Genomic DNA, 13,190 nt, shown 5'->3' on the forward strand with positions numbered 1-13,190 from the left:
AATGGACTGGTATGGACAACTGAAGTCAGCAGTCTATCCCGGGTTCTGAATCACCTCTGATGTTTATAAACTCCTTTCATTCTGGCAACATCACCGGTACATAATGTATTTGGATGCTAATTTGTCTAACCCTTGGTCAGATAACGCTGTATGAACTTCTGTGGGAGTGAAAATGCTGAGGTGGATGTAACTCACAAGCATTAAAGCAATGATAAAAAGAAAATGGTGTTGTGAAATGCATTGGATTTAGGTGGGTTTAAGCTGCAGAGCAGCACGACGGGTTGTCTTTAGATTACTCTCATTTGGATTGCTGTAAGGATGGAGCGTCGAGAAAAAAGGGCACCTCAGCTCAGAAGCGAGTGGAATACAAAATGTTGAGAAAGGGCATACAGACGGAGAAGATATTAATTACTTTTGTTGCTATTAATATTATCTCACTAATACGCTCAATTCGCTAACTCAGGGCAAGGAAATACATGCAAATTTTAATTCTTAATATTGGCTCTTGCATACAAAGAGAAGTAGAATGATAAAATGGCCAATGCCAGCATTTAAACAGTGTGAATGCTCACTGGATAAAATCCATATTTTCAGTGGATACAAAGCTATTTGGGGAAATCTGCTTATTTGCCGTCTTACTGAGTATTTGATGAGAGCATCAATATCCATTTCATCTCTCTGCGCTCAATACAGCCTTCACACGGTGCCTGGGAAATATTTGCAAGGTATTAACCCTGTATTCAATAGCTGTCAACACATAAACAAAAAAGAAACAAAAAAACACTTGAAGTTGAACCTGGTGAGACTTCCAACACTTAAGTTGCTTTAACAAGACTGAATGCTTCTAAATAATCCCTAAGGTCAAAGTTTTAGCAGGGCAAGTTGATCCCAATGGAAAAGTGTGCATTCAATCTCGAATACATTCTTTCATGGGGCACAATTTCTACCCAAAGATTAAAGTGGCTTTTCAGTGAGAAAATTATAATACGATTCATTCAGATCTCCAAGGGGCAGTACTAGCTTAGAGGGCAGTCTAGCTTCAGATCAGTGACCTGCTGTTTTACTGCCCTCACCAGGGTCCCACTTAGACGAACAGCAACCGTTCACTAGAGACTGCTATTAATCCCTCCATCTTTATTATTAGCCAGACGGTCATTGTAGAACACAACGTGAAAAGGGACATGAAACCAAACGTTATATTTGCACTAAAACTGGCAACCAGTTATGACTGTTCTTGTTAAAGTATTATATTCATGGTATTTCTCGTTTCAAGTAATATAGTTGCCTTTTTCTTTATCTAAAGGCCTCTACTAAATCAGAAAAAATGGTGTAGCCATACGTGTGGTATAGCTAAATGCAGTATTTGCAGAATATTTTATAGTTGAGAACAAATTATGACCATTCACCCACTAATTTCTTCAGTTATAATCTTTTGAATTACTTTTCCATTAGCACCAATAATGAATTAATTATTGATTAAAAATAGAAAAAGGCAGCACTTTGTCATACGCAACCCTGGACAGTCACTGAAGACGTGTGCGCAGCAACACAACATATCATTAGTAAGCAAAATGGCATCCTCCTAGCTGTTTTGACAAAAGCAGTTTAATTATCTTATGAATTATGACCAAACTGCAGCATCACTTACCCTTGTAAGCTTTAAATGTAGCATGTCATATGGCAGCATCGTCATTTTGTGTGATGGATGAATGAGCACGAATGTCAAGTTCATGTTTATCCCTTAGATGAAGTGGCTTTAGAAAGTACTGTAACATTTAGCAATGTTTGATGAGATCGAAATTTATGCTGAACATATTGTACATCATTGCTGGATTTGCTGCTGGCTATGTTTTCTTTTTTTTCTGAAAGCATTGAATACTGACAACAGTTATTAGCCGGCACTGTTAGATCCTTGCACGTGACTGGCTCTTGCTATAGAATAGTGAGAACACCCTTGTAGAGTTGTAAAGAAGAGATGGTCAAGTGTTACATTTATTTCACAAGATGACAAGGGGGGCCTGGGGGAACCATTGCATTGATAGGTAGGATGATGGCTTTCACCTTCTCGAAGAAAAGGCTCACAGATAAAGTTGTAGAGTGGGCAGAAGCAAGTTTGGTCTCTGTTCCTTGTGTGATTGAATCCCTTCTGTCCTGCCTCTTCTCTGTATTCATCATTGATTTGTTGTTGATTATCGTAAATGTAACAAATAAATTAACACGTCCCTCTCTGAGTTATGAACTGAGAAACAAATTTATTTTATCTTTTAAAGAAAAATAGCATTAAAATCAAGCATTTCATAAAAACACAAACATATAATTAAATAATTGTATCTTTTCTATGGCATTATCAACATATTTTTTTGGGAGTACATTTGAGGAGGAAATACTGTGTCTCCTTCTGTACATTAGAGTCTGACTGTCAGTCGGTGCTGTGTCCAAAATACTCCTTGCTCACTGTAGCTGACTGAGTTCTAAATTCATGCTTTGGATCCTTTGCAAATCCTGTGCAGTGAATACATCAGAACAGGCGGACAAATCACATTTATAAAAATACTGTCCAAATGTGCACTGCGCATTAAAGTGGTCATTGACAACTCATGAAGTCAGGAACTATAGCATGACCTAGTCATAAAGCTCTGATTCAGGTGGTTACGAGATACTGGTAAAAACACTTGAAACTTGTAAATGGTGTGGAGTGCAGGCCCTTTCAGTTAGAATGTGACAGCAGCACCACTGCACTACAAAACCCATAATTTTCAATTACATGTGCCTGGCAAGGATGTTTTTTTTTGCTGCTTCTAGCAAAGTGCAATGCTCAAAGTCATACGTGAAGACCTCTGGACCTTGGGAGGAAAGCTATATCGCATTTTGTTCAAGCAGGCATGTCAGGTGTGTTTTAACAGTCAGGTAACTTCTAGATCGGGGAAATGTGTAAAACAAAACTCTTTGTTAGCGATTGGTGTAGGTTGCTACTCACAGTGTTACAAACAACCAACTGAAGCTTAGGAATGCATATTTAGGCGTAACTATCCAATAGGATGCGAACAAATACATGTAACATAGAGTGGGGTAATTCTAGAAATTCAAGCATGTGCTGTTAGAGTGGTTGACGCAAGTAGAAGGAGATATATGGGGGAGATATCTTCAGACTTGGGGGTGACAATTGCTGGTGTTACTCTGTTAGCGTTGGTTTATCGTTGCACCTTCTTGTTGCCTTGATGCATCAAGTCTACATTCACATATTCTGAATAAGACATCAGCTGCTGCCTGAGTTCTTCTTTCACCAGTTTCCAGAAAACTTCCATAACAGCCTTCAGGTCATTTCAACATTCACCATTATTGGCTGCACTCTTGGAGTACCCAGCTCCTGAATTATGACCCACATTTTAGTTTGCTGCTGCCCCACAACAGCTGCTTCCACTTCAATATTAACCGCAGCTGTCCTGCCACACACAGACCTCTGTGGAGGAGCAATCACATAGGCCAGACCTATCCACACCAATGTGGTGTCAATGGAGGTCAGCTGCTACCATTCCCTGTGCAAGTGCTGCATCATTTATCTATTCAACAGCTGCGTATTGTTTCTGAAAGATTGGGTGCTACTCTCTAGTCACTTTCATTGTAAAGTATGTCACATTTAGGTGGTTTAGATTTCCACCTTCACAATACTCCTTTGTCACAATACTATGGGATGTTATCACTTCACCAAAGTTTATGAACAAAAATAGACATGCATGTGAATAATCATGAGGAACTGAACTTTGTCAACATCTGTTTTCATAAAACACCAATCCAATCTCAATACCTCTTTACATCGGAACACATGTAAGCATGAGTCCTTGCAGTAGACAGTATATACATTACTGATAATTTTTTGTATCTGCAAAAGGGCTTATATTTTTTAAACGTGTAAAAAATATATCTTTAAAATGCTGTTGGCAAGCCAAGAAACATTAAATCAAATTAGACAACACTGAATCTGAGCAAATTGTTACCCAGCACAAATGGATCAAAGTTCAATTACAGTGTGTTTCATTTCAGGAGTAGCTAATTTGGAAGAGAAACTCCGGAGGCTCTGCTGAACTGTGCTGAGCACTTTACCTGTCAAGTCTGCTGAGGGGGTGGGAGTGGAGGCAGAGGAACGAGAGGTTAAGCCTTCTGGGAGACAATCTGAATCACGACAATTAGTCTCTGCTGTCGCTCAGTTTGATCTTGCATGGCGAAAAAATGTTTTCAGGAGCTTTAATTGTTTAAAGAGCACATTTTGGAATGCTAATTAGAAATCTGCTGCACTCATTTGTCCCGGTTAGAAAAGGGTGACGATATGATGCCGGGCATTTATCAGAAACACATCATTATACATGGTGACCAATCAGTTTACATGTGGGCACACTTCCCTCTCTGACTGCGTGACAAAAAGTGCCACATCAGGCAGGTAGCTGGACCAAAAAGAAGACGGTCCCATTCATTCAAGATGGACATCTCTGATATTTCATTATAAAGAACAAAAAAGTGATGCATCACCAATGCATCCACCCACAGTATGAAAGTAAAATGGTAACCAATTTTAAATATCCATCAGAGCCTAAAATGAATCCTATGTTTAGCGTGTTTGTCATTCATGCCTGTCTGACAGTTTCACGCCTCTATGTTTGAAACAAAACACATTTTTTTAAAGAAATGCATGTCATAAAGAGACACACACAAACACACACACACACACCTACACACACACCTACACACACACACACACACACACACACACACAAACACACACACACACACACACACACACACACACACACACACACACACACACACACACACACACACACACACACACACAATCACTAACAAAGGAACTTAAAAAAAAATCTGCAAGAGAGAGACACTGAAAACCTTGAAGAAAGAGAGAAAGAAGTGGTTTACTTACGCTGGATGTCAATTGTGACACTGGTCTCCTTGCCATTGGGAACTGCCTTGTTGGAGGCCTTACAGATGATCTGCTGACCTGTCTCGATGTTGGAGGCTGAAAGGTAGAGCGTGCTCACAGTGCTTTCTCTTCTACCATCCCGCAGCAAGCTCTGCAAAGAGTGAAAAAGGACTGAGTGAAGTTCAAAGTAGCAGTGCAGGCAGTTGTGTAAATAATGAAAGAATGCTTGGCTGGAACCATGGAATCATTTTCATTATCAATAAAAGGATTTCATAAATTGCATCTAAATAGCTTAAATCTGAAGTAGGTATGCTAAACAAAAGAGATAGAATAAACAGTTCACAAGATGAGCTTTGATGGAGAAGAAGTAAAACTGGGAAAAAGAGCAACAAATTCATGAATACACACATTTTGTCCAAAGGGATCCAGAGGAAAACCCTCAGAGCAGCCCAACCTGATTGCAATGCCGATTGATGTGAAAAAATAAAGAAATATATATATATATATTTTTGCCTCTTTTGTGTGTCTGGAGAGCTGTGCTCTAGTGCATGGCTTGTCATACTCTACAAAGGAAATCAATCTTCTTTTCAGCGCTCATCCTCTGAGCCCTACATTGTGGAAGCCATCTGGAACCGGTTGGTAGCGCTCAGTAGCTCTCGCTCCCTCTTGAACGCTGAGGGGAGGGCTCTGGGATTCTATGTTAACCAGTGCGGGACAGAACAAAGTCACTGACTAGAACAAATTGCGTGGGCAACGGGGCACAGTGTGGTCAACCACAAAGTCAAGATGCATTTCCCTGCCATGTCTTAAAGAGAGGCCCATTAATGCTCTGTGTCTTCTGAAGACAAAAAATAACCAGTTATAGTCAAGGACATCAAACATTCTCCTAACATACAAACACAATGTTGGCCATAGGGAGCTCACTGTGGAGTTGCTTTACTGCACTGCCACCTGTAGATTAGCCTCACAGATGTATGGGTTGCTTCAAGGACATTTCCTTTTCTTTGATTTGTATCGCACAAAAACACGTCATGTTCAATCTCAAGGTCTATATACAATGTTTTGGTCTCCAAGCCAATTCATCCCTGAATGTAATGTTCTTAACTTATGTATACTAGCTTAACATTTTAAACAAAAGCACTTGAAAGGCTTTTAAGGTAAATTAGATGTAAGGATTGAAAGCGCATGTTCTCTCAAAGTTCAGGAATGCTACATATTTCAACCACTCTCAAATGCTACCCATTAATCATTAGCAACCTGTCCATTCTCATTGTGTCAAACAGCAGCAATTATCTCCTCATTTCTCTGCTTTAATGGAAGGGCTTCTATTAAATAAAACTATAATCTATGTATGTGCCTTTCCTTTTTGCATAAGCATATATGCACATTCTGAAAAATACAATTACCGTGTCATTAGTGAGAATTTTGCAGTAAAAAGAAATTATAGATGGAGTCCATTTGTAAGTGAAGAACCTTGTGATGAAATTCATAGCTGTGCGTGAGCCACTTCTAAAGCAGAACGCATTAGCTGTCAGGCACAGGATATGTCAATGTAATATCCTTTCTGACACAGTCAGGATTGTTTCCCTCGTCGCTCTGGACCTGTCTAAAGTCATTAATCTTAGAAAAGGGGGTTAGCTGGCTGCTGCATTGAATTCAACACCATGCCACATTACAAACTGATACATTTTCACATCACTGCCTGGAGGCCATGCGAAGAATACTTTTAACCATACTGGGAGAGGAATGACAAAAGTAACAAGATTGAGATGGAAAGGGTTGGTTCTTTTCATGTATATTTAAAGATGCATTATATGATTTCTGACCTCTGGAGGGTAAAAGTAACAGCAAAGTGGCACTCCTCATTTTACTAATCTGATTAATGTGTCAGCAAATGTTAGCAGACGCTGTCGGCTCCCTTTTTTGCAAACTGATGTACCAAACTATAATTTTAGTTGTTAACACAACTCTTCTGTTATCCGTGGTAGTAGCGGTACCCCATGTAGTCAATCTTGCTCTAATTTTGAGATGGATTGTTTTCTTCGTCAAGCCACAACTGCCAAGAAAACCCTTAACATAAGACCTGGCTGACCTCGGTAGAAGACCAACCGGTGGCTTAAAAAATCTCTTACAAAACCGGATTTACTTCTAATTAAAAAAGCTAGCAGAGCAAAACAGATTATCTACTAAATAAAACTTGATGTGCTGCTAGCCAAGCTAATTCATTGTTAGTCCTGAACCAGCACTGTGTTTACTTGGAATTTCAGATGACATTTTTTCTGATGTCTATTTATCAAAATTGCTTTTTAGACATGCTTTATTTTGCTTTTATTATTATATTGATCATGAATTCCAGATGGTGTAGTTTTTTAGCACAATAGGGATGTTACAGTTCATAGTAACAGTGCTGCATTTTTCACTGTGTGAAAGTGAAAGATTATTTTGCCATAAAATTGAGTGACTCGCTAGTTCAGACAGTGAGGTTGGAAAGGTACATAAGCTCTGACGCTAATAATCATTAGCAAGTCAGTGTCGAAAACGTTGAGCTGCAGTTTATGATTTTTAGTCGTCTCTGAGTCTTGCTGTCTCTGGTTAAAATGTCAAACATTGTCGACAGTTTGTTATATCAGCTCTCAATAATTAAACCTGGTTGATGTCAGTTTGTGTGCTTTCACTGTCAGTACTTTTCAAAGATAGTTTACGAGATAATTAATTATCAGAGTTAAAATCGGTTAACTGAGCTCTGGTTTATATAATTTCAATAAATTACACTCATGACCTTAAGTATTTGGATCAAGATGCTCGTAAGGAATAAGGTGTGTAATAGTCCTAATGCGTGAACCGCCTTGTTATTTCAAAGTGTCAGATTGAGAGAATGTTTAATCAAATATTAAAGCCGGACTCAGTATCAAAAGATATCCAATAACAAATCACTCAGATTGGGATCAGAACACTTTCTGACCTCACCTATGAATATTTTGCAGGGTGTTGACAGGTCTTAAGCGTTTGACACATTGCAGAAGACAAAGCTAATTTCTATATATTTATGAATGCTATTGTAGGTTGGTTTCTTTATTTTGGCTCCATGTACACTCATATTTACCTTCAGTTCTCTAATTTGGCCAATACTCGAATATATATGAGAGACACTGAGACCCCAAAGTCATCTACAATGGTAAGAAATTAAATTGACCCATTGGGACCTGGCCGCATGAAGGGAAACCTTTGATTTGGACACTAATATCACACCTAGGGAAGAGAAGCCTCTCAGGGACGGTAGTACATTTATCAAGTAAGCAAAAGCTCAAAATGTATACATTATTATTATTGTGACCCATCCAACATCCCTTTGACCTAATGTCTGTGGGTTTTATTCAATCTGTCAAGTTTTATTCTGCACCACAAAGGGGCTCATTTACTTGGCCAGTTATTTGCTTAGTCATTGTACTATACAAGCTCAAAAGGGGCGGGCCCCCACATACATTTATATGTATTAACCTGAGATCGGCCAGCATGTCTCATTACAGTTCTTGAAATCACTGCTCAAAACTTATTTCTACAGGAAAGCTTTTCTAACATGCAACTTGCAATCATTTTTTTTACAACCATCAGTCTTAGAGACTTCAAGTGTGATGTTCCTGATCTCTCTCTCCCCCTCTCCCCCCCACCCCCATTTCTCCCTCTATACCACCCACCTCCTCTCTTCCCCATTGTCTCTGCTCACCCCAACCGGTCGAGGCAGACGGTCGCCCACACTGAGTCTGGTTCTGCCAGAGGTTTCTCCCACTTAATGAGGGAGTTTTTTCTCTCCACAGTACATGCTCATTGTGGGAACGTATAATGTTATGATTTGGCTCCTGAGTTGTACTGAACAAAATATCTTTTAATACGACCTATTCCTCATTTTGCCATCAACTTTTGTTTGAAGCACTTTGCAACCATGTTTAGATAAGTGCTATACAAATTAATCAGTCTTTTTATTATTATACAGAATATTTATGAATAGGTTAATAATATATTTTAGCTTAACATTAGTTAAGCTAAATATATTAATTGACTAATTAGTGTATTTATATTTCATTGAATATGTATAAAGATTATATTAATATCTTTTTTTTTTACTTCAAAGTATGGGAACTTCAGCAATGTCCCCTTGTGTTAAACATCTACATGATTGTACTGCAAAGTTAAGGGTATAAAATATACTATTTTAAATTTAGAGATATTGTCTGAAACCTCCATACAGCAAAATCAATCCCTGGTCTCCAGTTCACCTCTCTGCCTCCCACTGGAGCTTTTTGAGAAAACATGCTGCACACTGGGGAGAATAACTTTCTGGTATGCATGCTTCTTTTCAAATGCTATGTTGTACCGGTGAAGACATATCATATAGCAAGTGAGCACATCCCCACACCACAGCTCAGACCTGGAGACTGCATGTTACAAACTGAGCTTTGCTGTTTGCCACTGAGGAGCTCCACTGAGTATTCACTCCTATAATCTTTTTTTAACCATTCACCTTAATGGGAAATCCTTCTGCCTTTTGATTATTAGGGGTGCTAGCTCCTTTCTATACTCAGAGTTCTGTTTTTGTTTTATAAAGCTGCCCTCGCTAATGATCAGCAATGCCTCAACTCAGTGACTCGCTGATATAGTAAACCTCACACACATTATTACTAAGTGATAGCTTTAATCATACTCTTTCTCTTTAACCACTGGTCCAGTAAATAGATTTCTAAGAGGTCAGGAAGATGAGGTTTTTGAAGGCCTGGGTGGGAAATTATCTTCGGGTCAGTGATATCATTAGATATAACATCATCAGGAAACCCATTTCCGTAAATCCCCCACCACATCTGTTCACATTAGTCCTCTTCATTTGCGGGATATAAGAAGACCGTCAGAGCAGATGATTATGCTAACAAAATGTCCCCTTCCCGCCTGCTCTGCGGACCCAAAAAAGAGTCATCTTCTTTTAATCGAACCCATTGCTTTTAATGGTCGGCGATAGAGGGAAGAGGGAAGAGGGAAGAGGGACATACTTGTGCTCAGCGCGGGCATGTGAGCATCCATCATCTCTACCAGCACAGAATGTCCTCACATCTGCCGCCGCTATGAGAGGAAGTGAAGGCAGGAAACGCGCTCTCCGCCCACCATTAGTTAGCGGCACCTCAAGCAATGACTTCATTCAAATCGGCCTGGTGCTGTACCCCAGTCCAATCAATGGCATTTATCTACTCTTTGAAAAAAGCCGATAATGGGATGAGGCAGCATAGGGAGCGAGGCAAAGCGTGGGAGGTGTTAGTGCTCTAAAGTGCCTCGTCTATTTATGTCCTTTGTTTAAATGGAAATAGAACATGACAGTGTTGATTGCATGATAAGCCTTGAGGGCTAATGTCAATCAAGAGTCTGTGGTGTGTTTATGATGATCTCGACACAGACATGTTGTAAACTGTGGCTATTGCTTTATTTGGCATAAAAAGTCAGAACATGATCTGAAATTGAGAATCATCAACCCTGTTTAGACCTGGCATTACCACACGTTTCAGGCTATCCAATCTCAAGCGGACACCTCTCGTTACAGGTGTGAATGTACCCAAGTTTCATGTCTGTGGAGATTGTCAGTCATTCAGGTCATGGTATGTTCAAGTGCTAAAAACAGGTCAACTGGACTTGGGAGGTTCTTGAAGATGTTTCAGCTCTCATCCAGGAGGTTTCTTCAGTTCTAACTGACTAATTGATATCCAGTTGACCTGTTTTTAACACTTGGATACCCAAGATGCAGTGAAGACGGATTTGTGATCTTATCACTCAGACCACAGTAGGTATCTGTGATGTGGGACACGTGGATCACATTTTCTTAACAGTATGAATACAAATGTGTTTCCAATACATCAAGTTTGACTTCTACATAGTTGTTTTCATATTTCTTCCCTATTTCAAATGAGTTTTGAATTATTTCATTGTAGAGCTGTGTGGAACACATTGACTTCCATCCACGCTCCTCCATGCTCTCACCATGCATGAGGTCATTGCAAACTGCTCTGATGTACCTAATTGTTTGCATACAGCGAGGTAGGGACAGTCAAAGGGAAGATTCAGCGAGAGAAAGACGACACTTAAGGAGGAGATCAAAACACCAGAGAGAAATGCAAAGTCACTGAAAGTTAGGTCCGTGATCTTACCATCTGCTTGAGCTCATTTGTTTACAAGGAAGAAAAAGCATCCTTTGCAATGAGAACACAACCTGGATTTTCAAGGGATTTCATTAAAAAAGGAGTCTGGATGCTCATGACTGTTTAACACTTTTGCAGTTGTTATTTACAGCAAAACATGACTTGCAAAGATGTTAAGTAGCTGTTTTCATTCTCCCTCTTGGTTACCTGTCATAAAAGAAGAACGGCTCAGCCCCGCCCACCAGCTCACCCCCCATCCTGTCCCCAGCTTGTCTACAAACCTGATATGACACACACCTCTAAGCTTACCTTGGAGTACATGGCCCCATTGAGGACCTCGCCATTGCGGATCCAAATGATTGAGGCTGCTGGCTTGGCGTTGTCAGCATGGCACGTCAGATTGAGCGGGTCTCCAGCCCTCAAACTCACCACTGGCCCTCCGCTGATGACTGGGTCCTCTGGGGGAACTATTGATACAGACACACAGAGAGGGAGGCGTTAGGGATATGATAAACAGATGATAATGAATGGAAGTTTTGTATCAGCAAATCAATACCTACTGAGTCATTCTGTTAATATGAACCATTAGTAAAGTATGTGTGTAATTGAGTTTTGAATCGATATATAACAGGTTTTGTTGTTGGACTGAGTTTATTGTATGCAAATGACGTTTCTATAAGAATGAAAGCCATGTTTATGGTTACTTGTTCAGGGGAGCTAATAATTTCACAGAGAGAAATAGATTTAATGTTATTTCCTGTTCTTTATGGAAACTAGCAGTAGATAAATAAAGATAAAGTAACTGCATGAACAGTAAAATAACCATCCATCCAACCATCCACATTCATACAGTGAACACATAAATATATAAACCCCTCAAAAATAAGCATCAAAACAATGCTATGCATGCCTCTAAATGGCACTGATCAAAGTCCTATCCCTGTTAGGCCCAGGAGACGATCTGTTTTTTTTGTTTCTTATAACTGAAACTCCAGTGAATTATTGATTAACCTGAGTACTCATTACAATGCAGATCTGGGGCAAGATGAAATCAAAGGCTGCAGGCAGCTGCCATATTCCCCCTGCAAAAGCATCATAATTGGAAGGAAGGTTGTTATGGGTAGGATTTATGCTGTCAGACAGCACCGAGATGAGTTAAAGAAAGAACAATTTCATTTGAGACACCGGTTTGTATGTTTAATGACAATAAATATAAAAGGGCTGTTTCATGGTAGACATTAATCAGGATGTGATTTCAGTTGTGTCTATACAATAATGTTGCTCTACAGAAAAGGTTATCCACTTATCTAACTCAGTTTTAGTTGCCTTTCATTCATTTTTAACATCATCCAACAAAAGCATTTTATAATTATCACTTTTAATAATATTCCTTACTGGCAGTGCCCATGATATCCAGGCTGTATTGAAATGACAAGTCTGATGAATGTGAATCATAGGATTCACATGAAATTAAATAAAGTGTTACTGTTATTTCATACTTGCTGTTTACTGTACTCTCCCCAATGGTAAAATAGTGCTGAGTGCTAATGCAAACCAAGGATTTCACAATGTGTTTGTTATTGTGTTGTTACGCGAACTATGATTAACTGTTAAACTGTATAATAAAAAACAAAGCTTGTTATTATGGTTATTTTGTTAGCATAACTGTTTGCACATTGAAATTGCACATTGTAATGACATTAGGAGCAAATTCCAATGTGTTTAATGAGTTGAGCTTTTAAGGGGGTTTTCACACCTGACCATGGGCTGAACAAATGTTCAAGTCAACGGTCTACACTTGATCTGGTAAGTTTGAATTTTTGACTTAGGTTAACTATCAAATTTTGGGAGCGGACAAAATTATTTTGTATAACATACATACTACCTATCATCCTTTGTGGCGTCTGCATTTATCTATTCTTGACTTTGATTTGTTAGTGGACCAATTTCTTCATTAAATCAACAAATATTTACAGATACACTGGATGCTCTTACGTTGTATCTCCGAAGTAAGTAGTTGCGCAAATGTCCATTATTAAAAGGACCATGTGGAATTTTTGGCACGGCACAGATTAAGTGGAGCA

The 13,190-nt window shown here is 39.2% G+C and overlaps 1 protein-coding gene across 1 annotated transcript in view; it reads right to left on the bottom strand.

The window, feature by feature from the left end:
• kirrel3b (kirre like nephrin family adhesion molecule 3b) overlaps positions 1-13,190 on the bottom strand; it is a 166,070-nt gene that overhangs the window by 36,489 nt on the left and 116,391 nt on the right. Inside the window, exons 4-5 of the mRNA XM_062386827.1 lie at positions 11,416-11,573; positions 4,934-5,084 (exon numbers count right to left, since the gene is read on the bottom strand). Of these exons, the coding sequence (XP_062242811.1) occupies positions 4,934-5,084; positions 11,416-11,573 (309 nt within the window). The remainder of the gene's footprint in view (positions 1-4,933; positions 5,085-11,415; positions 11,574-13,190) is intronic.

The sequence above is a fragment of the Platichthys flesus genome, chromosome 4, assembly GCF_949316205.1.
Source record: "Platichthys flesus chromosome 4, fPlaFle2.1, whole genome shotgun sequence".
Classification (NCBI taxonomy): Eukaryota; Metazoa; Chordata; class Actinopteri; order Pleuronectiformes; family Pleuronectidae; genus Platichthys; species Platichthys flesus.